The sequence below is a fragment of the Paramisgurnus dabryanus genome, chromosome 21 (assembly GCF_030506205.2).
Source record: "Paramisgurnus dabryanus chromosome 21, PD_genome_1.1, whole genome shotgun sequence".
Taxonomy (NCBI): Eukaryota; Metazoa; Chordata; class Actinopteri; order Cypriniformes; family Cobitidae; genus Paramisgurnus; species Paramisgurnus dabryanus.
The window spans coordinates 25,878,055-25,903,654 of NC_133357.1; the positions used below are offsets into that span (position 1 = coordinate 25,878,055).

A 25,600-nucleotide genomic window follows, 5' to 3' on the forward strand; every position below is an offset into this window, starting at 1 on the left:
TTAGTAATTTGGAAAATACAAGAAGCACGGGGGCATGCAGAAACGAACCCGAAATTCATAAAGTGTAAGTTACATTTCGTCCCCTTGGAATTAAAAGGTTCTATTAGGGCTGCACGATTACAGGAAAAATGATGATCACGATGTTTGCTCAAACTTTTGATCACGATTAAAAATACGATCATTCTTTTAGTGAAGAACTTCTATTTACTTCAGTATTTTTTATTACACTTTACAGCCATTTATATAATATTATATACATTGTATAGGCCTATATTATAAAATATTTTATTGTTTTGTAATATCCACAGCTCCCATTCTCTTAGATCTTTTTAAAACATTTAAAATAATTCCGCATAGATTTAGCAAAAGAAATCCGCAGAAATAACAAAACAGATTCCTAACAGCTGTATGACTATTGCAGCAATTAAACAGTTCAGTTTTAACTGTCAAAATTATAAAATATCTTTTATTTATTTTAGAGCCTTTTTTGTTTGTTAAATTAAGGTTTTTGATAATGACCAAGCGGATAGCGGCGGACAGCTAACGTCGACGACTTGTTTGATCAAATGAGCCTCTCAAATCAACAATTCACTTGCCTACAATAACGTCTATATAATATATATATTTTCAGCATATAACAATGTTAGTTTAAATGTTTATTATCAACACTATTTTTTTAAAAGCGGAGGGGGGCTGCTCTGTTGCTCGCAGTCGCGGCGGGGTGCAGAAAAATAATAAATCAAAACAAACGAAATAAACATGCAGGTTGCCTTACCTTACACATTCGCTATGCATCAATCAAAATTCAAGGCTTTACACTGCATTTTTTACATGACTACCGAAAGAAGTCTTTTATAGTTATGCACAGTATTTAAGGTTTTTATTCAGTTCTTCATATTCCCCGATGCGCTGGTCCTGCTGCTGGCGGAGACGCTAAACACCGTTGCAACAGGTGCATTGTAAATGTGCGTGGTGGACTCGTGCGATAGGTTAAACGTCTTTCTTTTATAATTTATCAATGTCTCAACGTTTCTTTTAATTAAATTATTATATATAAAGGTGGAGAAGCCTAAAAAATCCAGAGACCTGGCCGCATATCAACTGTGATGTTAAAATTGGTCCGAAACCATTTATTTACCGAAACTATTTATTTATTTATTTACAGATTTACTGACAGTGATAAGGCACCTGTTGCAAAAAGAGTCAAGACCAACATCCAGGCAAGCAGCAGCAGGTCCATTCTGTCATGGAAAACAGAGGCTGATATTGATGTGGTTCCACACACTTTGCGTTTCTTTCCTGCACTAAAGATGATCTCCATCAGGCACTACTGGAGACAGGACGATGTTTTCTCCGTGCCTTTTCCTGCCAGAGTAATGTCAAGAGAGAGATACTGCACTATTTCATGGAATGTGCACATGAGTCACCCAGAAGACCAAAAACATGTAATGTTCTATTGTGTGTTCAGTTAAATAGGAACTGTTTTGAACAATGGCACGACAACATTTAACTCCATTCTCAAAGAGTTACAGTGTGTGATGGTTTACAAATGTATACCTTATTTTTTATATTGTGAAGTATATTTAGATGCACACCAAACTGTACATTCATAGCTGACATTTAGAATAAGTTTCTTTTAATTAGAGCCATATTGTACTGGTCATATAGAATATTGTTACATATTGTTACTTTATTATTTATAATTACAATGATGCTTCTTTATTGATAATTACAATAAAGCTTTTTAACTCTATTGTACTGTTCATGTTTTTAGCATTTTTTGCAACCCTATAAGACTTTTATTTTACTAATTTCAGATAAAAATAAAGTCTTAAGTCTTTTGTACTTTACTATAACCTATTTTTTTAAACTACAAGCAAAATATTCTCTCTTTAAAGGGACACTTCACCCATTTGCATTAAACTTTGTATAGTTAGAACCCCAGTCATGTTTTTGAATGGTCATGCATCATTTCCTCAGTTGCTGCTGAGACAGGAGAAATACAGATTTCAGTGTTGCACTTCCTTCTTTCAATGATGTAAAAATCATCATTTTGCATCATTGAAAGAAGGAAGTCCAATATCTTTGTTGAGGGGGTGAGCGTACACTGTAAAAAAAATCCGTAAAAATTACAATGTTATTGCAGCTGGGTTGCCGGTAATTTACCGTAGATTTAAATTTATGTTATTTACTGGCAAGAGTTTGTTCAAAGTTAAATAAATTTTTTATATTAACAAGTCTTTATCTTTACAGAATAAAACTATACAATAACAGCCTCATGCAAAGCATTCTGGGAACCAGAAATCATCATCAACCTTTTTCTGTTTTTTGCTTCAGATTTTGGTCCCAAAACGTTTTGCTTGATGCTGTTTTTTTAGTTTTACTCTGTAAAGACAAAGACTTGTAAATGTTAAATGTTCATTCAACTTTGAACAAAATGTTGCCAGTAAATAACATAAATTTAAATCTACGGTAAATTACCGGCAACCCAGCTGCAATTTCTACGGATTTTTTTTTACAGTGTACAAACCCCTTTTCTCTGTCAAATAAGCACCAAATTCTAAATGTATGTTACATTTCGACTACAAATATGACACACTTTCAATAAAGATTAATGTTTATATGGGTGAAATGCTCCTTTAAGTCTCCCCGCATTCATTCTTTTGTCCCAACATTCCTCACTGAGCCATTAGGGGGTTGGGTCTCTGGTGTGAAACACATCAATATTCATGACCATTGACCCGCCCTTGCATATTGCCTTTACACAGCAAAAGGTGTCTTACAAAAGTTAAATCAATGTATTGTTTCATGTGAGTGAGTGGGTTAAATGGTTTTTACATCTTTTTGTAGCAAATTCTCTACTCTACAAGAGTAGATAACTTTTTTGCTTGTTTACAAATGTTTAGGATGTGTTCCTTGGCCTTATTTCAGCAACTTTTTGTTTTCTTTTTTTTACTAACCACGCATAAACATCATTTACTCAAAAATACAAACATGTACATACATTAATCTTACATATTATTATAGCACAGTTTGTGCTGAATACAGTTTTATGTGATATTAGCCATTAATGTGTTTTAGAGCAACTGAAAAAAGACCAAACGTGAGAGCATGTCAGAACCTCTGACAGTGTCCCAAAAGGGTCGGACCCCAGAGGGTTAACTAGAGGTATGGCAGCATCTAAAGCAGTTTGGGCAGGTTCCTCTGTCCAGGATGTCTGTGATGTGGCAGACTGGTCCTCACCGCTCACTTTTGTACAGTTTTATGAGTTGGATCTCATTACTACTCCTGGATCTTGGGTGCTTAGGTTTTAGTTGTGCTTTTTACACACAGACAGGCACTCATGGTCTGGCAGATTGGGTATAGTGTTGCCATTGCGTTACTGCAGCGACGCAGCGCGAGTTCATTTGTAACCCTTGTTCCCTGAGAAGGTTATTTACATTTATTTAACATTTATGCATTTCGCAGACACCTTTATCCAAAGCAACTTATAGTGCATTACAAAGTATACATTTTATAAACGTGTGTTCCTTGGGTTCAAAACCATGACCTTTTGCACTGCTAACGCAATGCTCTACCACTGAGCTATACAGGAGCATGAGAAGGAAACGAGAGGCTGCATTTTCCTTGCCATACTTCCTGTGTCCCTGTTACGCCGCCTTCAGCATTTTTCAGATAGCAAGGGCATTTTTCATGTCACCTTTTATATTTCCTGGATCCCGCCCCATCACCCTGTTGGTGATGTTACGCCCCAACATTGGTTAAATTTCATATACACATTCACACACACTCATGCCTGGAGGCGCTCCCATAGGGTCACTCTGGTGACGCAGCGTCTTGTTCCCTTCTCAAGGAACAAGGATTACATATGTAACCTGAGACGTTATATTTAATATTATATGGAATATAATATTCTTCTGACTCTATTGGCCATTGGGTCACATCAGGAACATATAAGGTAAAGACAGATCGGCATCAGTGAGCATAGCTCTAGTAAACAATGTGTAAACCAACACAGCTGTCCTGCTGGTGGTAATGTGTGTACTTGTGTTGCATCTGGAATGGAGCACAGGCATCATGAATTAATGAAGGTCACAAGGTCCTTCTTCATGTTTATGTACTCTGATAAAAGGGTTCAGATTAAAAGATTACACAACAGCAGATATGTCTGGTTGCTATTTTTGTGAATACCCCAATTAAAAATGTATGCGTTGGATCTCATTTCTACTCCTGGATCTTGAGTGCTTAGGTCTTAGTTAAATAATTCTGTCATTTCTTATCCACCCCGTAAGACCCCGACATGGAAACACAACCTGCACGCGTGTGTGTGTGTGTGTGTGTGTGTGTGTGTGTGTGTGTGTGTGTGTGTGTGTGTGTGTGTGTACCTGGTAATTATCATGTTGTGGGGACTAATTGTCCCCACAAAGATAGGAATACCAGTATTTTGTGACCTTGTGGGGACATTTTGAGGTCCCCATGAGGAAACAAGCTTACAAATCAAACAGAACGGTGTTTCTTGAAAAATGTAAAGTAGCAGAAAGTTTTCTGTGATGGTTGGGGTTTGGGTTAGGGGAAGGGAATAGAATATTAAGTTTGTAAAACCATTAGGTCTATGGAATGTCCCCACAAAACATGGAAACCAGAATGTGGGGGGAGTGTAATTGATAACCTTGAAAGTTTACATGCACAGAAACATATTGGGTGGCTGAACTGAAAAACACTGTTGCAGCTAAACCATCCAAGGAAAGTTTTACTGTCAGACCGAACAATAGCAGGTATTAAATTACATAAGTCTGTCAAAAAACAATTTGCTGTAGCTTTTGCTGTGAATACTGTGAGCAAAATTATATCATGCCAAGAAATCTTTGTTAGAAGACATCTTATTTCTTAAAATGCCTCAAGACTGAACTAATGTAATATGGCTTAAAATGTTATATCCTTTTTTTTTATTGAACTGCCGTTTGTTAAATAACTTCAAGGTACACATAACAACAATAATATAGATAAAAATATTAATAATAGTCTTAAAATTATTCATTTGAATTCATAATTGAGCAAAGCATTTACATGCACTGCTCAATGTGTTTTTTGTTTTTTTTTTCCATTTAAACCATTATCAATTGTCAGGAAAAACAATGCTGGTGTACATTTTATGTTCAAAGGTCAAGCTGACTTTAGAAATGTAAAATCTGATTTTACAAATGTAAGTTTTCCACCTTGTGGTCAAAATATGGCTGCTGTCACTGATGTTTATATTGTACAAATCATCTAACCAAACCTTGTTGGAGTGAAAATTATTTTATATTTACAATCTTGTTTCACTGTGTACAACATTAACTTGATAATTTTACTTTTATTTAACTATCAGAATTGTCTTGGATGTCAGTTTCAATCAATGGTATATTTTAACATGAGAATTATTATTTTTATTAAATTATTGTGTGACCTGCCCCTTTAAGTAAATGAAAAGGTTTGTTTACTGTGCAACAGATGGAGGAGGCAGGGTTCTCTTTCTTTATCACAAATAGCCAAAAAAAAACAGTCCTATAAGCTTGAGAATAATGAGACATTATTTTCAGACAGAGACAATGACCCACAATGTAGGGACAAAATTCCATCATTTTTTCTACATTATGTCAGGTAAAAAATATCTTTCAAGAAATTACTTATACAAATACCTCTTTGTGATCATGTGTGACTCTACACAAGACATTTAAATACTACCATCTTGTGGATAATTTGCATCACTACAAGACACATAAAGTATAAAATGAAACTAAAATGAAATCAGAATATTTTATAAATTACAGTAATATATTTGGTTTTAGATTTTTTTTCTATATTTCTTTCTATTTATTTTATTTTTGCAACTCTATATACAATTTTGCATTTGTGCAAAGCAGCATTAGAGTAAGTACATTTTTAGAACAACAAAATAATGTTGATGCAGCAGTGCCAGCCTGGGCCCCTGAGAATAACCCGAGAGATTTCCTTTTCAAAAAAAGCCAAACACACTGTCATTATGTGATTATCTTATTCTTTCTCTTGGGGTTTACCAGTACATCTGCTCAGACCCGCCTGTTGTTCCAGAATGGTCCAGAATAAGTGCATTCTTATAGAAATGTACATAGAATGAATTTAGCTTTTTAAATCATTGAGTCTTTTTCTGATACAGACATTATGCAATTGGTTAGTGGCACCCCACCCAATTAATCAATAATGTACTGTAGGTATAGTGTCTCTGCTCATTTTACATCAGAAATAAGAGCAGAGCTTTTTACTGCCTAAATTTCAATATTTTATCTCAGAAGACATAGTTCAACTATTGCTCTCTCCTTTTGTGAGGTTGCCAGGTTATGGCTTTTCTGTTGATAAGATACGGCCCCATAACTCAGGGATCAGTGCTCTCAAAGACAGAGTTTTAAGATAAGATTCTGTGGGACCTACAGACCCAAATGTAAACAGGAACCTCACTAAACTGCAAAATGACCTGGATGTTTACTAAATATGTTTGTTATAGGGTCAGATGCCCCAAATAACAGATTATCAGGACTGTGGCTGCAATATGAAAATGCCATATGTATTTTGCCCTGAATAAAATTTTATATATTAACTTCTTTTATTTCTTTTCAGTCACAGTAGCACATATGTACTTGCGAGTTTTAGTTCATCTAGGGCATGTGTCAGTTACACACCTTTACTCATCCTTTTCAACTATTTTAATAGTAAAATGATTGCCAGTCATTGGCTTTTAAAATATTTGACTGTTGCCAATATTTTAAACGTTTAATCAATTATAGAATACATTATTCAAAAACAATGGTGCTAAATAGGACAAAAAGCTTGTAAAAATAGGGGAACCATTTTAGTTCTACAAAGCATAGCACATAGGTTATGTTTAGCATTAAAAAATCCACTTTGATTACGGGCCAGTCAACCAATTTTAGTGCTACTGTTAAACAGTTTTTTTATAGTGTACGGTATGTAGTACCTGCAATTGCAGCCATGCAGCCAGTACAAATGACTGAGGCATCTGTTCTTTCAAAGATAAATTATAGTGGTGCTTTTATTGGATTAGTAGACAATCTGTCTTTTTTTTTAATGAAAGTAAATTAACCACGACACTGTGCAGCCCCTGGTGCTTTGATTAAAAATAGCAAACACATGTGTCACAGGGTTCACATACACAGTAATCTTATAAAGAATATAACTTAATCTAATGAGCTCTGAAGTATCTTTCACCAAATGTAATGGGAAAGTGTAAATACAATGTCACCCTTCTTGGTCAAAACAGAAAAATTGTATATTGGGAATACAGATATTAAATCAACTCTAGACAACAGCATTAATTCAATTCAATTTTCTTTATATATTGATTTTCAAAATTGTTTAATTGTTCAAAAGCAGCTTGTTAATAAAATTAAAAGAAAAACCTTAAAAGAGAGCCAGACCTAGGTGATCAAATAGAAGATATACTATATATATTGAGTACTATATTATAAAAAATAATATGGGAATTACAAGTTTTATTCATTAAAAATTAAAAGTTAAAGGAAGGGGTTGGTTGTTGCTTGGCAGACTTGGGTGATCCAATAGAAAAATACTATACTATAATATTTAAAGGGCCCATGTCATGAAAATCTGACTTTTTCCATATTTAAGTGCTATGATTGGGTCCCCAGTGCTTCTATTAACCTAGAAAATGTAAAAAAGACCAACCCAATAACTTAGTTTTGGTAAACCATTCCCTACAAGCACATTAAAAAATAGGTCGTTGAAATTTGGCTCTCCTTATGATGTCATAGAATCATCACAGAATCATCTGGCCCGCAATGAAGCAGCAGGTAAAGGATCCCCGGCTCGGTTTGAAGAGTTTATCGCCGCCGCCATACATCGCTTCACCACCCAGGATAGCCGGATTGAGGAACTGAGCCGGGGAATGAAGGACATGACAGACAAGGTGTCCGAGCTCACCCAGGCGATCCAACAGCTGACGCTCCCCACTGTGCCACCCACACCGTCTGTTCCTCCTACACCACCGGCGAGCGCGTCCCGTCAGGAACCCAAATTATCCACGCCAGAGAAATATGCAGGTGATCCAGAATGTTGTAGACCATTTCTATCTCAATGTTCTCTTCATTTTTTCCTTCAGCCCCAGACCTACACTGTAAAAAAATTCCGTAGAAATTACAATGTTATTGCAGCTGGGTTGCCGGTAATTTACCGTAGATTTACATTTATGTTATTTACTGGCAAGAGTTTGTTCAAAGTTAAATACATTTTAAATATTAACAAGTCTTTATCTTTACAGAATAAAACTATACAATTACACCCTCATGCAAAGCATTCTGGGAACCAGAAATCATCATCAACCTTTTTCTGTTTTTTGCTTCAGATTTTGTTTCCCAGAAAATCTTGCTTGATGCTGTTTTTTTAGTTTTACTCTGTAAAGACAAAGACTTGTAAATGTTTAATGTTCATTTAACTTTGAATAAACTCTTGCCAGTAAATAACATAAATGTAAATCTACGGTAAATTACCGGCAACCCAGCTGCAATTTCTACGGAATTTTTTTACAGTGTACACTACGGAGGAGAGTAAAGTGGGGTTTGTGTTATCCCTGCTGACGGGAAAGGCGGCGCGTTGGAGAACAGCGGTGTGGGAGAACCACGACCCGTGTACCCAGAATTAGAGACGCTCTCCGCTATGATGAGAAGGGTGTTCGATCGATCTGCAGTAGGGAGAGACGCCGCCAGGAAGTTGGCCGACCTGAGTCAGGGTACACGGTCGGTGTCGGATTACGCTATTGACTTTCGCACGCTAGCTGCGGACACACACTGGAATGAGGAGGCGCCAGAGGTGTAAAGAGTAGCTGAAAGCCATACTTGAGTAAAAGTACAAATTCCTTACTGTAAAAATTACTCCACTACAAGTTACAAGTCACCAATTTAAATATGACTTGAGTAAAAGTATTAAAGTAACCCAATTTAAAAGTACTCAAGTATTTTTACTCGTACTGAATGTTGGCTCAAAGATGCACTAGTCCTCAACACAAAGAGACATTGTAGGTCTGGGCAGTGAAAACTAAGAAAGTTTATTTATGAGGTTTTATTTCCTAATATAGAAAAGAAATCAAACACCTCAACATTTTGACCTGGCAGAACAAACACAGATTAAACATAGTCATAGTCTTTTGACTCAAATTTAATTTAGTTTTAGTCATATTTTTGTCATCTGAATTGATTTAGTTTTAGTCTAATTTTATTCAACTAAATGCCATGAGATTTTGGTCTAGAAATCTACATAAAATTTAATTTAAACCCATTTAATTTTAGTCTAGTGTCATTGTGTACTTGAATGTGCCATGCTGAAAAATATATAGCCTAACTTTGTGATATAAATATATGGTAACACTTTACAATAAGGTTCATTAGTTAACATTAGTTAGCTACATTAGTTAACATGAACTAATAATGAACTGCACTTATACAGCATTTATTCATCTTTGTTAATGTTAATTTCAACAATTACTAATACTTTATTTAAATCTTGTTAACATTAACATGCACTCTGAACTAACATGAACAAACAATTAAAGCTTAAATTTTTATTAACTAACATTAACAAAGATGAATAAATAATGTAACAAATGTATTGCTCATGGTTTGTTCAAGTTGGTTAATACATTAACTACTGTTAACTAATGAACCTTATTGTAAAGTGTTACCAAATATTCTTATATAGGCCTATCCTAAAAAAGATATAATTTTAATATTTAAAAAAAATCCAGTAAACTAAAATTACACCAACAGATATATGATAATGCATATTAAAAACGTGAAGTAGTTCATTTGAAAGATTAATTGTAAACACATGTAGTACTTAACACCACTCTCTCACATTAAGTGCACTACATTTCTTCCGTCATGCATCCCTCTTTACAGTAAATACATTACAGCATACTTGATTAAATGTGAGGACAGTGAAATTGTACACTTATTATCAATCTTATAATGTACTCAAGTTACTCAGGCAATCAGTACAGGACATCGCTGGTTTATTTTGGCTTATATAGTAAGTTATATCAAGTTATGTAACTCAGGTTAGCTGATAAAGTAGCATCAGAGTATACAAACATTTGTGCTTGCCTTTGAGTTGCGGGATGACCCTCCTGCAATCGCGCATCACTTTTGTTTTGATTGTAGCATCACATGTTTAACAAAGGGTCCCTTGACTGAAGCAAATGTGATATGCATCCATATGTTTGCTCTTTATCTCTTCTTTCAGTCCAGACGCGAACTTTTCTCTACAGTTTATGACATACGCAGCACGCAGATGTCCCGCTACGGTGGCTCAACGCAAGCCATTCAGCGTTTGACATCAAAGTACCGCGAGACCAGACTTCTCCATATGCATTTGATTCGCTGTCGCAGTACTTTGATTTCATACTATTGCTCTGCGCAGCGCCAAATGAAGTCCCTCAGTTGTGTGTGTGCGTGTAACACCTCGCGACCACAGATTCTATCCATCATCACCCTCTGACACTTTCGTCTCGTTTTTATTTGACGAATAAACAATGTAGCGAGTAACGTTAAGTGTTATTTCAAATGTAGTGGAGTAAAGAGTACAAATACCCAATCAAAAATGTAATTGAGTAGAGAGTAAAAGTTGCCTATATTTTTGATACTCAGTACAAGTACAAAGTAGCCCAAAAAATACTTAAGTACAGTAACGAAGTACATTTACTCGAGTACTTTACACCTCTGGGAGGCGCAGTGGGATATTTTCCTGCATGGGTTAACCGGCCGCATTCAACGCGAGTTACAACATGGGGAGATCCCAGCCTCCCTAAATGGTCTTATTGATGCTGCCATCCGAGCGGATATTCGTTTGAGAACAATTCCTGCTTACGACGATGAAGTGTTGTCCCACGCCATTCTGGAGAGAACGCCCTCGTCGAGAGAGACTGCGGCCAGTTCCTCCCTGTCCGTTCCGGAGCCCATGCAGGTGGGTCGAGCTCGGTTTTCCCGGGAGGAGAGGATTCGCCGTCGATCATTGGGCTTTGCCTGTATTGTGGGGAGGCCGGACATCTACTCCATCGGTGTCCGGTAAAAGGCAGCGCCCGGGAGTAAATCTGGGGTTACTTTCGGGCGGAATCTCTTCGGCAAAGACCCCTCTAACATCTACCCTCCTCCCGGCGAAGCTGCGGTGGCGTAATATACATCTCACCTGTGACGCACTACTGGACTCGGGAGCCGAGGGGAATTTAATCGATCATCACTTTGCACGTAAGCTTCAAGTTCCGTTGTCATCTCTTTCCAAACCCATATCACCCTTCGCACTCAATGGAAGTGAGTTATCTGTCATCACCCACATCACAGACCCCGTCACCATCTGTATTTCTGGCAACCACTCTGAGACTTTGCAGTTTTTTGTTACGGTTTCCCCTCTGGCTCCCATTGTACTTGGACATCCCTGGCTGCTCAAACACAACCCGTCTGTCAACTGGAAGCTGGGTACTATCACCGGTTGGAGTGAAGCTTGTCATAAGTCTTGTCTTGTCTCTGCTTGTGTACCTGTCTCTGCGTCTGTGTTTCAGGAGGAGGCGATGGATTTAACTAACGTGCCCGCTGAGTACCATGACCTGAAGGGAGTGTTCAGTAAGTCCCAGGCCGCTTCTCTACCTCCACATCGTCCCTATGACTGTGCTATAGAGTTCCTGCCAGGTACGTCTCCGCCTAAAGGCAAACTTTACTCTCTTTCTGTTCCTGAGATGGAGGCCATGGAGAAATACATTTCTGATTCTCTGGCAACCGGGTTCATTCGCCCTTCCTCATCTCCAGTGGGGGCGGGGTTCTTTTTTGTTGGTAAGAAGGATGGGTCCTTGCGTCCTTGTATTGATTACCGAGGGTTGAATAACATTACGGTAAAGAATACTTATCCTTTACCGTTAATGTCTTCGGCCTTCGAGAGGTTGCAAGGAGCCTCCGTCTTCACAAAACTGGATTTACGTAATGCTTACAATTTGGTCCGCATAAGGAAGGGGGATGAATGGAAAACTGCTTTTAACACCCCTAGAGGCCATTTTGAGTACTGCGTGATGCCTTTCGGATTATCTAACTCGCCAGCAGTCTTCCAAGCACTCGTTAATGACGTGTTGCGAGACATGGTTGATCAGTTTCTGTATGTCTACCTGGATGACATACTGATTTTTTCTACGTCTCTCCAGGAACATGTGCAACACGTACGACGAGTGCTTCTTATGTTGCTAGAGAATGGGCTTTTTGTCAAGGCGGAGAAATGCGAATTTCATGCACAGTCTGTTTCCTTTCTAGGGCACATCATTTCGACTGAGGGTGTCCGTATGGATCCGGAGAAGGTTAAGGCTGTGGTTGATTGGCCATCCCCAGAGTCTCGCAAGGCCCTGCAGAGATTTCTGGGGTTCGCCAATTTTTACCGGCGTTTTATTCGCAATTTCAGCCAACTAGCCGCACCTCTGACCGCCTTGACCTCCCCTAGTACGGCGTTCAGGTGGTCGGATGCAGCCCAGACTGCATTTGCCAAACTGAAAGGCTGCTTCGTTTCAGCCCCGATTCTCGTGGCCCCTGATCGTAAACGCCAGTTCATAGTGGAGGTCGATGCGTCAGATGTGGGGGTAGGAGCCGTGTTATCCCAACGCACATCCTCAGACGGAAAGGTGCATCCCTGCGCGTTTTACTCCCACCGCTTATCGCCTGCTGAACGTAATTATGACATTGGTAATCGGGAGTTGTTGGCTGTTAAACTAGCACTGGAAGAATGGCGTCATTGGCTTGAGGGGTCGGGTGTGCCCTTCATAGTCTTCACTGATCACAAGAACCTAGAATATATTAAATCTGCTAAACGTTTGAACTCTAGGCAGGCTCGGTGGGCTTTATTTTTCGGTCATTTCGATTTCACATTGTCCTACCGTCCAGGTTCTAAAAACACCAAACCTGATGCTTTGTCCCGCATTTTTGAGCGTTCCGATCGTGTTTCCTCTCCCGAGCCCATTTTACCGGAGCCTCTATTCATCTCCGCGCTCTCATGGGAGATCGAATCGAAGGTAACTAAAGCCTTAGAAGGGGTAACGCCCCCGGCCCGTTGCCCACCGAACCGATTATTTGTGCCAGAGGGACTGAGATCAGAGGTACTTAAATGGAGCCATAATTCCAGTATAGCTTGCCATCCAGGGGTCAGTCGAACCAAATTTTTGGTTAAGCAACGATTTTGGTGGCCAGGGATGGCTCGTGACACACACGATTTTGTGTTGGCTTGTTCGGTTTGTGCTGTGGGTAAGTCGTCTAATCCAGTGGTTCTTAAAGCTCCACTGTGTAAGATCTACTCCCATCTAGCGGTGAAAGTCTATATGACAAGCAACTGAATATTACTTTCTAGCCCTCCCCATTCGGAACGCGTTTTAACTCGTACGGTGGCCCGGCCGTGTCATGCCAAGGTTAACATGGCTTCCAGTAGCTACAAAGCAAAAGCAATGAGAAAAAATGAACAATTTGCAATGTCCTTTGCCTGTGATCCATCAAAGCACACAGATTTATGTTTAACATGAAAAAAGTCTGATTGTCATGATATGTCCGCTTAAAATCACATACAAAAAGCAACCATGACGGGTTTAAATGGACGCGAACTAATATTATGTCAAAGTACAATGCTTATGTTTTAAGTAAACGTTACATGTCCGTGTATATGTAAGAGCTTTCTCTCATATTGGTGAAAAAAGATCACGCAACTTTCACACGCTTGTAAAATGAAACGAAAGACGCGCAGATCAGACGCTTTTATCAATGAAAGGCTAAAAATAGGGCTGTCACCATGTGTTTGTGCTAGAGGTCAGAAAAGATGAAAACATTTATCTCAGTACCTCAGATTACATAAATGGGCGGAGAGACGGCGTGTGTCCTTTCGAACACATTAAACCACATGCATGTTTACACTAACAAGTGTTATGCATAATCATGCTAAAGTTAGCCAAGGAACTATAAAACTTCAAGTTTACAACATGGACTGTATAGATGTAAACGAATATGCTGAATTACCTGTGGAGAATATAGAAAGTGCAACTTCAGTGTCCCATGAGCCCCATCTTGGAAAACTAACTCCAATAGTGACTTTGGTCTTGATGTTTTTCCTGTCACGTTGTCGTTTAAAATCCCCGTTTCGCATCCTTGGCGATTTGTTTTAATGTCCTCGAGAATATGTCTTCAACAGGCTTTCAAATCAAAGCATTAGATCGCAGGTTCATCACGGTGTGCGGTTGTTGTAAAATCCGAAGGATTCAGCTACGCAGGTCACAGGCTGGAATCGTCATCAAGCCTGGTTTATTTAAATCAACTGAGCATTACATTCGCAAGTCATACGCATATTACATCAATTTACAATTAACTAAGAATAATTGTCAGCTTTATAATTGTTAATATTCTGAAATAAGACTGTCTTGATGACGTATAGCGCCTACACATGCAACCTCTGGAGGCTTCAGCTATCGGGCAGCGTGAGTGTAGAGTGAAAGCGCGAAAGGCGGAGCTTGAATTTCAGGAATGTCCCTCGTCGGCGAATGTATTTCAAAGATGGAGGCACAACATGGATTCAGCCAGAGAGCGCTTCGACGGTATGCATTTTAAATAGCAGATTCTACACTTACGAGAATACTTTGATTAGTGGGTGGGAAGTAATTACACATGAATGAGCACATACTTTTGAAAGAAAACATGGGTATTTGTTAAGAAATAACTCAATAAAGTACACAGTAGAGCTTTAACGTTATTCCTCGAGGCCCACTGCCCTGCACATTTTGTATGTCTCCCTTATTTAACACACCTGATTCAAATCATCAGCTAATTAGAAGAGATCTCAATGAACTGAACTGAGTCTGCCAGATAAAAGAGACATACAAAACATGCAGGGCAGTGGGCCTCCAGGAATAACGTTAAGAACCACTGGTCTAATCGTCCTCCTGACGGATTACTTAGACTGCTGCCTGTCCCTTCGAGACCCTGGTCCCATATTTCGCTCGATTTTATTACCGCCCTCCCACCCTCCCAGGGCAATACGGTGATTTTAACCGTAGTGGACCGATTCTCGAAGGCGGCTCATTTTATTCCCTTGCCCAAATTGCCTTCTGCCAAGGAGACAGCGGTCGTTATCGTAGACCACGTATTCCGGTTACATGGCCTCCCGACAGACGTGGTCTCCGATAGAGGTCCCCAATTTATATCTAAATTTTGGCGAGAGTTCTGCAGGTTGCTAGGGGCTACGGTTAGTCTGTCTTCGGGGTTTCATCCTCAAACCAATGGTCAAACCGAACGAGCCAATCAGGACGTGGAGAGAGTGTTGCGATGTTTGGCTTCCAAGAATCCTTCCTCCTGGAGCCAACAACCCTCTATGGTGGAGTACACGCACAATTCATTACCAGTGTCAGCCACGGGCCTATCTCCGTTTAAGTGTAGCTTAGGGAACCAACCACCTTTATTTCCCAGTCTGGAATCCGAGGTCGCGGTCCCCTCCACACACGCTTTCGTCCAGAGGTGCCGTCGCACTTGGAGTAGAGCACGTGAGGCTATACTCCAAGCGAGACTGCGCATCAAGGCTAAGGCTGATCGCCACCGGTCTAAGCCTCCCGTTTACGTCGTGGGTCAAAAAGTGTGGCTTTCTACTCAGAATATTCCGATGCGCTCCGTCTCGAATAAGTTGACTCCCAAATTTATCGGCCCTTTCTCTGTTGCTAAGATCATTAACCCAGTAACAGTCCGCCTTAATCTCCCTCCTGTGTACAGACGAATTCATCCGGTTTTCCACATTTCCAAAATTAAACCCGTGTTTAAATCTCGTCTTAATCCGCCTGTCCTGGTTCCCCCCCGCCTCGTATCGTAGATGGGGAACCAACTTATTCGATTAATCGTATTCTGGACTCTAGACGGAGGGGGCGCGGATTTCAGTACTTGGTGGATTGGGAAGGTTACGGTCCGGAGGAGAGAAGTTGGGTTCCTGCCCGGGACATATTGGATCACTCCCTTATTGATGATTTCCATCACAGGTCTAGGAGCCCGAGAACGTCAGGTGACGTCCTTGGGGGAGGGGGTACTGTCACGGTAGGATAAGTCCATCGTGACTTTCTGTGTTGTGTTTGTTTGGATGACTGAAGTGTGCATGTGCGAGTCTGATCACTAACAATCTGAGTGAGTGCAGGTGTGCGTGATTGCTTTACTCCAGCTGGCGGTGGTTACCCAGACGGCATAAATACTCACTCATTCTCTCCTCTCACTGCCAGATGATTACGCTACATGTCCTACCAGTGTTTCGTGTTCGTGTGTTCCTGTGGTCTCTTCTTCGCGTGGAGTTCTGCCTGTTTGTGTATCCGGTTTCACCCGTCAACCAGTCTTCACCCACGAGCACCCGGATTAGTCACCGCAGCCCTTGTCTGTTCTACCATATCTTCTGTGTCATCTCTTACAATAAACTGTGTTTCATCTCATCCTGCATTTGCTTCCTAATTTACACTTTCAGTCATCACAAATACCGCCCCTTAATCTGCACTATCCAACCACAGCACTCCCATTTAGTGCAGAGAGAAAGAGAGAAAGAGAGTTAATAATTCACAGCACAATTGAGTTTCAATTGCAAAATACCACCATCATTGTGATCAGTGTTTGCACTTCATCTGCTTATTTGCGTTTTAAAGGACACACCCAAAACGGCACACTTTTGCTCACACCTACAAAGTGGCAATTTTAACATGCTATAATAAATTATTTATATGGTATTTTAAGCTTAAACTTTTCATATGTGCTCTGGGGACACCAAAGATTTATTTGACATCTTAAAAAAGTCTTGTGCCATGGCCCCTTTAAGAATTGAAAAATGTAGAAATTAAAGGGAAGCAGTCTGTGGTCACTGGTCTGCCATCGGCTGGGCATTACGATAAAGTGTAGCTGTTGCTGGTCAGCCATCGGCTGGGCATCACGATGATGGGAGGCCTGTAGATTGGTGGTTTAAAGTAGCCTGGTCCAACCAGACTCTCGTACATTCATTTCATTTGTACAGAGAGTCTGGCCAGGCTCCATTGCAAAGCGTTACTTCCGTTAAGGAGGGTCCATTGTTGAAGTTTAAAACTATTGGATCTGCCCAGAGTCACTCAGGATCTGCCAACGCCAATCGCTAACGTGTGGTCGTGACGTATATCATGCACCGAAACCGGACGGAAACAACAAGTCAGAATAATCAGACAAACAAAACTTAGCAAACCTGGTTCTTGCTCCGGCTTTAACTTCTGTATATTCGGCAGTTTTGCAACAACGGACTGAATAGCTTTTCTCACGTCTTTCTCCGCTGCCATTACTGAACTACAACTCAAACTGACGCACGACCTCAACGTCATCGTTCTTAGCCACCCCCATCTGTTCGCTGATTGGTCCTGCAGATTTTTGCAGGAGAAAACAAAACTCTATAGAGCCATCCCAGACGTACTGCTGAAGCGAAATGAAAATTAAGAGGAATCACGTAGGAGGGCGGAGCCAGGCTAGGTTTAAAGAGCTTCAGTAAGTGAAAACAAGTTAAAGAGGTTAATTTAAGCCAGGTCTGTGAATTCAGATGTGCTGTTCTTGGTTCTGCTTTTATTTCTCTGAGAGCATTTCAAAACATTTCCGTTATGTATAGTTAATAGCAACTGAAAGGAAGTCAGTGCTGATAACAATTTCAGAGAATTAAGAAATGGATGGTAAATTCCTGTGAATTTTTATGGTAGTGTGTTAAGCTTTAAACCAAATAACCAGCAGATTGAGTGTTCACACATTGTACATCAACAAAATCTACACGTAAGCAGATGTGTAAAAGTTGGTATTAACCCATGGTTGGGTTAAATATGGACAAACCCAACTCTTGGGTTTAAATTAAGCTATGATTTATGCTTAAGCTATGTTTGGGTAAAGTATGGATATTTACACATTTTCGTCCATATTTTACCCAACCATGGGTTAAAACAACCCAGCATTTTTATAGTGCATCTTTAAGGCCCTTACAATTGTAAAAGTGTTATTAAATATAAATGCCATCTTTATTCATTTCAAATAATAGGCCTACCAATTATTGAATTATTCAAAGAAAATAATCTTCAGTGTTGACATTAAAAACCTCTTTAAGACAGATATGAAGTGATTAACATTTTATTGATTTTCTACAATACATTAAAATTAATACACAAAATTACATTGAGAATAAAGTAATTTTATATCTTTAACATGAGTTACAACAATGCAATTAAATACAATTAAAACAATGCAACACTGTAAAAGCGCTATATAAATACATTTGACATGACTTTTTTTGATAAAGTAAACTACAACTCTTTGTTTATCTGCTCGAGCTCGTAATTCTCCATCCAACAGAAAGCCTTTACAAGTTTTGGCTGGGTTGGCACAGTCGTATGAAAGCAGCCACTGTGCGGGGATGGAACATTGCCCATCCCTAACCCCCCTCGGGTTACCCCTGTCTGTCACATTCAAATGGGCGGGACAGAGAAGCTGTAGAAATCATCCGGAGCTACAAGTGCAGATGTTGACAGAGCAAACAGAGTGAAACACAGCATCTCCGCGTTTATAACCTAAACTCGACTGGACGCACTCGTTATTTTACTTTCAACATGGGGAAAGTTGAAGGCGGAATGAAATGCGTGAAATATCTCCTGTTTTTGTTCAACTTTATATTCTGGGTGAGTAGTAAAGCAGTAATATTCATATGTGTGGCATTTTGTTAAATATGTGCCGTCTGATATCATTTCAATACAACGTTGCTCATGCACTACAAATCGGTAAATTATGCGCAGGTTTACAGTTTAAAAGTCACAGAGCAACACAAAGCGAGTTATATTTACGTGCCTCATGCTGGAATCGGAAAGCTTGACTCGGGGGGCTGACAGGGTCACTCCTCGTACGACTTAAATCAGATTTTCCACTGGGGAAAATCCGCCCCTTTTTCCTTCACACAGCGCGTGTGTTTGTTTGGAGAGGATCAGCCGAACACTCTGGTGCACTGTTGCACCAATTTAATCGTCGTTTAAATAATCTACAATCTAATGAAGTACGGGTTTACACAAATGAAACTTTGCTACACTAGTTTTACTGTTAACCAAACTGCTTTACAATAATATACGTTTTTGTTTTGTGAGCCTTTTGCACGCAGACCTGGAGACCCTGTGTATGAATGAACCTTTCTGGTCTTAAAAAGGTTAATAAACCTATCAGATTGTATGGATAAAGAACCTATCAGATTGTATGATTCCAACATTCGCAGAACCTGTTGCACAAAATGTTCATTTGTAAGGGGAAAGATTTAACAGACTATTAAAGGAACACTTTACTTTTTTAAAAATATGCTCATTTTCCAGCCCCCCTAAAGTTAAACATTTGATTCTGACCGTTTTGGAATCCATTCAGCTGATCTCTGGGCAGTGGTGGCCGGTGACTTGTTTTTTCGAGGGCGCTCCATGCGAAGTTCGTCACAGCATGTATGTAGCCTGTATGAAGCATGTATGTACAGAAACATATTTTGAAATTACGAACCACACACATGACAGCTGTCATGTGTGTGGTTCGTAATTTCAAAATATGTTTTCTGTGTGTCGAGTGAACTTATGTGCATCAAGTGTCTTGTCAAAATAAGTGCCTGCTGCAGACGCGTCTAAAGGGTTTATGATGAAAGGGATGCTCGCGTTTGCCAGATTCTCGCATAATCTCATGCGTAATCAAAGTTTACTGTTAAGGGAGTGTTTTGCGTGTATTTTGTGAACTTGATCGTCTCTTTTATCATAAATGGTTTTGACAACCCAGTCTCACCCCATGGCGTCAATATTTGACGACACTTGACCATGCGTCAATATGTTGACGCGGAGGGTATACCTTTCGCGTCACTTTTTGACGAACTGGGGACTTCAATACTATCAGGTACGCGAAATTCTCTTTCCTATTTTCTTACCATTTTCTACCATTTTCGCGTCGGTTTAGGGTTAGATTTACATAATGACATCCCTACCCAAACCTATCCCTAACCCCAATGTCAGTTGACAACTGTTTAATTTCGCGTACCTAATAGTATTGAAGTCCCCAGTTCGTCAAAAAGTGACGCGAAAGGTATACCCTCCGCGTCAACATATTGACGCATGGTCAAGTGTCGTCAAATATTGACGCCATGGGTGTGAGACTGTGTTGGTTTTGACGTGTGTGCAGAAGGCACTTATTTTTTTACAAGAAACTTGATGCACATAGGATCACTCGACGTGCAGAACACATATTTTGAAATTACAAACCACACACATGACACTCTGAACACTTACTTTGAATTTGCACCTTTCCGATGAGGAGTCACGAGCCGCCACTGAGTGCGTTTACATGCACAGTCTTACGCCGATTATGCTTAATAAACTGATAACACGTGGGGTCATGTAAACGCGTAAAACGGTTTTCCTTTATCGGGGAAAGCCCATAAACGGCGTAAGAAAAAAACGATCGGCACAGGTAGTTTTTTGCTCATTACGCCGATTTCGCGTGGCATGTAAACACCTTAACCGGCTTTCTCACGGTTTTGTCCATGTGCGTATGTCTCCGCGTATGAAAGATAAACGTCACACGCGGAAGTAAGCGCAAAGTAACGCATAAAAGTCTCCGCTCGACTAAAGCAGTTGGCAGAGAAACTGTGAAAATAGAAGCTCATGTTACATTTGCAGGTGCTGTAGACACGAGAAGAGATACAACAGTACAGCTTAAGAAAGACAGATATGCCGTTGACTTTTTGATCGACTACTATGTACTATAGGCAGTGACGTCACTGCCTGCAAGAAAACTGATAATTCTCCAAGTCCCATGTAAACGCAATTGACTGCATAGCCGGTTTATTGATTTGCATGTAAACGCATGAAAACAGTTTTCTATAATAAGCAGATTTTTAATAGTTATCCGCTTATTCTTATCATGTAAACGTACTCACTGTCTCTGGGTCTGGCAGTACCACTTTTGGCATAGCATAGTATAATTAATTGAATCTGATTAGACCATTAGCATCACGCTTAAAAATGACCAAAGAGTTTTGATATTTTTTAGGCCAATATGGCTAGGAACTATACTCTAATTCTGGCGTAATAATCAAGGAACTTTGCTGCCGTACCATGGGTGCACAGGCGCCATGATATTATGCAGCGCCGGAAAATAGTCTATAGAATATTTTCGGGCACTGCGTAATATCTTTTAAAAGTTCCACATTTCAACCAAGATAACATTAAGTGTCTTCTCTGAATTAAGTTATGTTTTAAGTTATATTTTCCTGAAAGGCATTTTGTGAAACTTTTGGGAAAATCACAAAAAAATGCTGGGGGCAACTTTTCAATAAAAAAGCAGGCGAGGAATGAGTTAAAAGTGTGCTTCCTTTGGTAACCAGATTAAATCGGGTGTGCGTCATAAGCCTTGAAAAGTGAATAAAAAAAAATATTTACACTTCCAATAAAAGTTTCCGATAGATGGTTTTGGTCCTTTCAAGTAGTTTTTATCACGCTGTTATATGTTCAAGTCTTCATTATTGTGGTAAGTTTCATTTTAGCATGTAATTTGATGCAATAGAACCTGGGCGTGACATTATGATTGGGGTGGTTGAATTGGTCGCGCGGGCGTTTGGGCGGACGATTCCTTCTGCGCATGCCTTGGCTCCAAACTGACGTTTTTATGTAACATGGTGGCGACCGTGCTCGGACATTTTTGGCTTCAATTCATTACAGTGGTGGGAGGCGACGACGCGTCGTCCATCTTTTTTTACAGTCTATGGATTAAATATTTATCCCCTGTTTTACCCATGGTTGTAGAATACGCGGGACACGTATGACATGCCGCCCCAACATTTTTAAAAAGGTGATTCTGTCCCAAGCCCTTTTTTTAACCATTCCCACCTATGTTTTTGTTTGTAACGCAGATTTGAGTAAAGTAACAAATACCCAATCACAAATGAGCATTTTCATCTTTCGCGCACGCTTGTCTGATTGAGCTTTGAAGTTGAAAGGACGGGAGCGCGAAGAGCGTAGACCTGTTACTGCGTCCTCTCAAATGCACTGTCAGCCCCCCACTTTTAAGATGGCGGCTATGTCACTGGTAAGCCAGTTATTCTTCGCATACATCCAGTAGTCAAAGTAAACCTGAAGATATCAGAGAAATTTTCAGGGTTGAAAAGTCACATAATTCTAATATGTTTTAAAAGTCTATTTCTGTAAAGAATGTACATTTTACTGTAGTAACCTGATATTACATTACGTTACTGAAGGTGTTTTTAAAGCAAGTTGCATCTATGTTTAGCTGTTACGGCATTGTGGCCTGGCAGTTTGTCACCCACTCACACCTGTTTGTTTTGCCAGCAATCATACTTGGAACTTTCCTTAGACTTCTGTTTTTTTTTCCCAAAGCCTAAAACCCTAAACTTAACCCCCCACACAAATCCACATAATGATGACATTATTAAGTGCGTCAATGAGGTTTCTGTTCTGCTGGTCCTCACTGTGTAGTAGCCACCACAAAACACAAACTTCCATGAATCTCTTGTGTGTTACTCTTCTGTCAGAGACGAGTATTTGAATTGATCTCAGCGAATGTGGATTTAAAGATCCTAAATAACCGTAATTATTTCCAAAATGATAACTGAATTTAACTTGTAAAGTGATCATTTTACAATGTGCTGTACTGATGGAAATCTTTATTATTGCATAATATGTATTGTTGTTTTGCATACTAAAAGACAAGTATACAATTTGTACTCCACAGTTCACTAATACTGTATTTAAACTTCACATCAAAACACCTCAGTATGGTATTATTTTACTTGCATGCCATTTTTCATTGCACAAACAAGAGGAAGTTATCCTAAACATGGCAAACTTTAGATAAAGGAAGCTCCGGTGTAATTTTTTCCACTGCACCACATGCATTGTGCATCAGTGTTTTGTAAAAGGCTTTGAGATGCAAACGGCCATAGTGCAACTTCAATCTCATGATGCTCTGCTTCAGTGGCATGAGAAGTCACAGGCTTCCCTAATTACTTTTTAGGTTTAAGCCTAATCTCCATTCACATCCTATATGCTCTAAAACAGTCCTAAATTGGGGGTCTCCACCCTGCTCCTTGAGAGCTTCTGTCCTGCAGAGTTCAGCTCCAACCCCAATTAAATACAGCTGAACCAACTCATTAAGTTGTTCAGGGTTACTTGAAAATTACAGGCAGGTGTGTTCATGCAGTAATGGAAGCTCTCCAGGAACAGGGTTGCCTTTCTATTAAAAACCCTTACAGTGCAGTTCAGTTCAGACCAGGCAGAATTGAACAGACATTAATAGACAGGCGATACAGAATAATGACCCCTGACATGTTTAACCTCCTAAGACCCGGGATTTGGTTTGTCTTTTTTTAGATTTTGGGGTTAGGAAGAACCAATAAATATAATAACCAAATATTTTTCTAAGAACATGAAGCAGTTTATTTGTCCATGTTTGTGTACAAAAGGTTCCAGTTACACAGAATTAACTATTATGGTGCAAACATGCCAAATTTGATGTCCACAAATGTGGACATCCAGGTCTTAGGAGGTCAAAGACACACTCATCTGTAATGTTTTGCACCTGACTAACTGCTAGTCATACATGTTTTCTGAAACAAATGTGCTATCAAAAAAATGATATTCTGTATAGGGAGATGCAGTACGGAAGCAACCATGGCTAATTGGGAAACTGTAACGTCCAACTTGGATCATGTGAGGCGCCTCAGCCATTCAATAATGATCATTGATATCCATGGTCAGTTTCTGTTTTATGTTCCACAGTTATAAATATATATATATATATATAATTATGACGATTAATTGCCTGTTTTATTGCTTAATTCTCATACAATTTTTTGTTCATGAAATAGTTTTCACACATTGTTGTGATTATTTAAATTAAATATTTTGCAAGGTTTACCTAGCAGTGAATATTAAGACACATAACAGATATTTAAAAGTAGGGGTGCACAGATAAATGCCGATATACACTAATAATACATGGCCAATAACTTTTCTAAATTGCACAGCCGATATTACTCACAGCTATTTCATGTACTACGGATTTTGATCAGTAATTCCTTAACAATCTGAAATCACTGTTAGTTTAAAGGAACACGCCCACATTTTGGGAATTTAGCTTATTCGCCGTATCCCCCAGGGTTAGTTAAGTCCATACATACCTTTCTCATCTCCGTGTGTGCTGCAACTCGGTCTGACGCAGCCCCCGCTAGCCTAGCTTAGCACAAAGACTGGAAGTGAATGGCTCCAGCTAGCATACTGCTCCCAATAAGTGACAAAATAACTCCAAAATGTTCCTATTTATGTGTTATGATTTTGTATTTATCACGTGTACAAATAACATGGTCTTCTGAGACACAGCCATCTTTTAACCGTTTACATACTGGGAACTATATTCTCTGAGGACGAAGCACTGCTACTTGGGAGGAGTGATTTGCTCGCAGTATGTATACTGTTAAAAGATTGCTGTGTCTCATATGACCTTGTTATTTGTACATGGTGTTACTATACCAATCACAACACATAAATAGGAAAATATTTGTTATTTTGTCACTTGGGAGCAGTATGCTAGCTGGAGCCATTCACTTCCATTCTTTGTGCTAAGCTAAGCTAGCGGGGCTGCGTCAGACCGAGTTGCAGCACACACGGAGATGAGAAAGGTATGTATGGACTTATCTAACTCTGGGGGATACAATGAATAAGCTAAATTCCCAAAATGTGGGCGTGTTCCTTTAAGTTGTTTATAACACGAATTTAAAAAGGCAACACTCGTCAAACATAAATCATTATACATATTCTTTATTATCATGAAAATACCTGAAAAGGTTTGAAGAACAGCAATATAAATATATCCTTAAAGGGATAGTTCGGCCAAAAATGATATTAAACCCATGATTTACTCACCCCCAAGCTGTCCGAGTTGCATATGTCCATCGTTTTTCAGACAAACACATTTTTGGATATTTTAGAAAATGTTTTAGATCTTTCAGTTGATTAAATGTAATGTTACGGGGTCCACGACCTTCAAGTCTGAAAAAAGTGCGTCCATCCTTCACAAATTAAATCCAAACAGCTCCAGGATGATAAATATCCATATTTAAAACTTTATCAACGAAAATAAATACCTTCCGGTAGCGCCGCCATCTTAGACTCCTCTGTATTCAGGAGAGAGTATTAGCGTAGTGTACGCACTTTTCTTAGTGACGTATGACAAATTCGGAGGGCAGGGGCACAGAGCAGCAGCAGAGTAGCCTCCGTAGGCTGCGTAAGCTCTCATCCTGAATGCGGACGCGACTAAGATGGCGCCGCTACCGGAAGGTAGTTATTTTAGTTTATAAAGTTTTAAATATGGATATTTCTACAACAACACTGCCCGGATTACCCTCAGAAGACCTTTGTTTATCATCCTGGAGCCGTTTGGATTTAATTTGTGAAGGATGGACGCACTTTTTTTGGACTTGAAGGTCGTGGACCCCGTAACATTACATTTAATTG

The 25,600-nt window shown here is 39.5% G+C and overlaps 1 protein-coding gene across 1 annotated transcript in view; it reads left to right on the forward strand.

The window, feature by feature from the left end:
• Positions 1 to 18,375: 18,375 nt before the first annotated feature.
• The window catches only part of tspan2b (tetraspanin 2b), a 44,495-nt gene continuing 37,270 nt past the window's right edge, over positions 18,376 to 25,600 (forward strand). Inside the window, exon 1 of the mRNA XM_065286408.2 lies at positions 18,376 to 18,739. Within this exon, the coding sequence (XP_065142480.1) occupies positions 18,671 to 18,739 (69 nt within the window). The 5' untranslated portion in view covers positions 18,376 to 18,670. The remainder of the gene's footprint in view (positions 18,740 to 25,600) is intronic.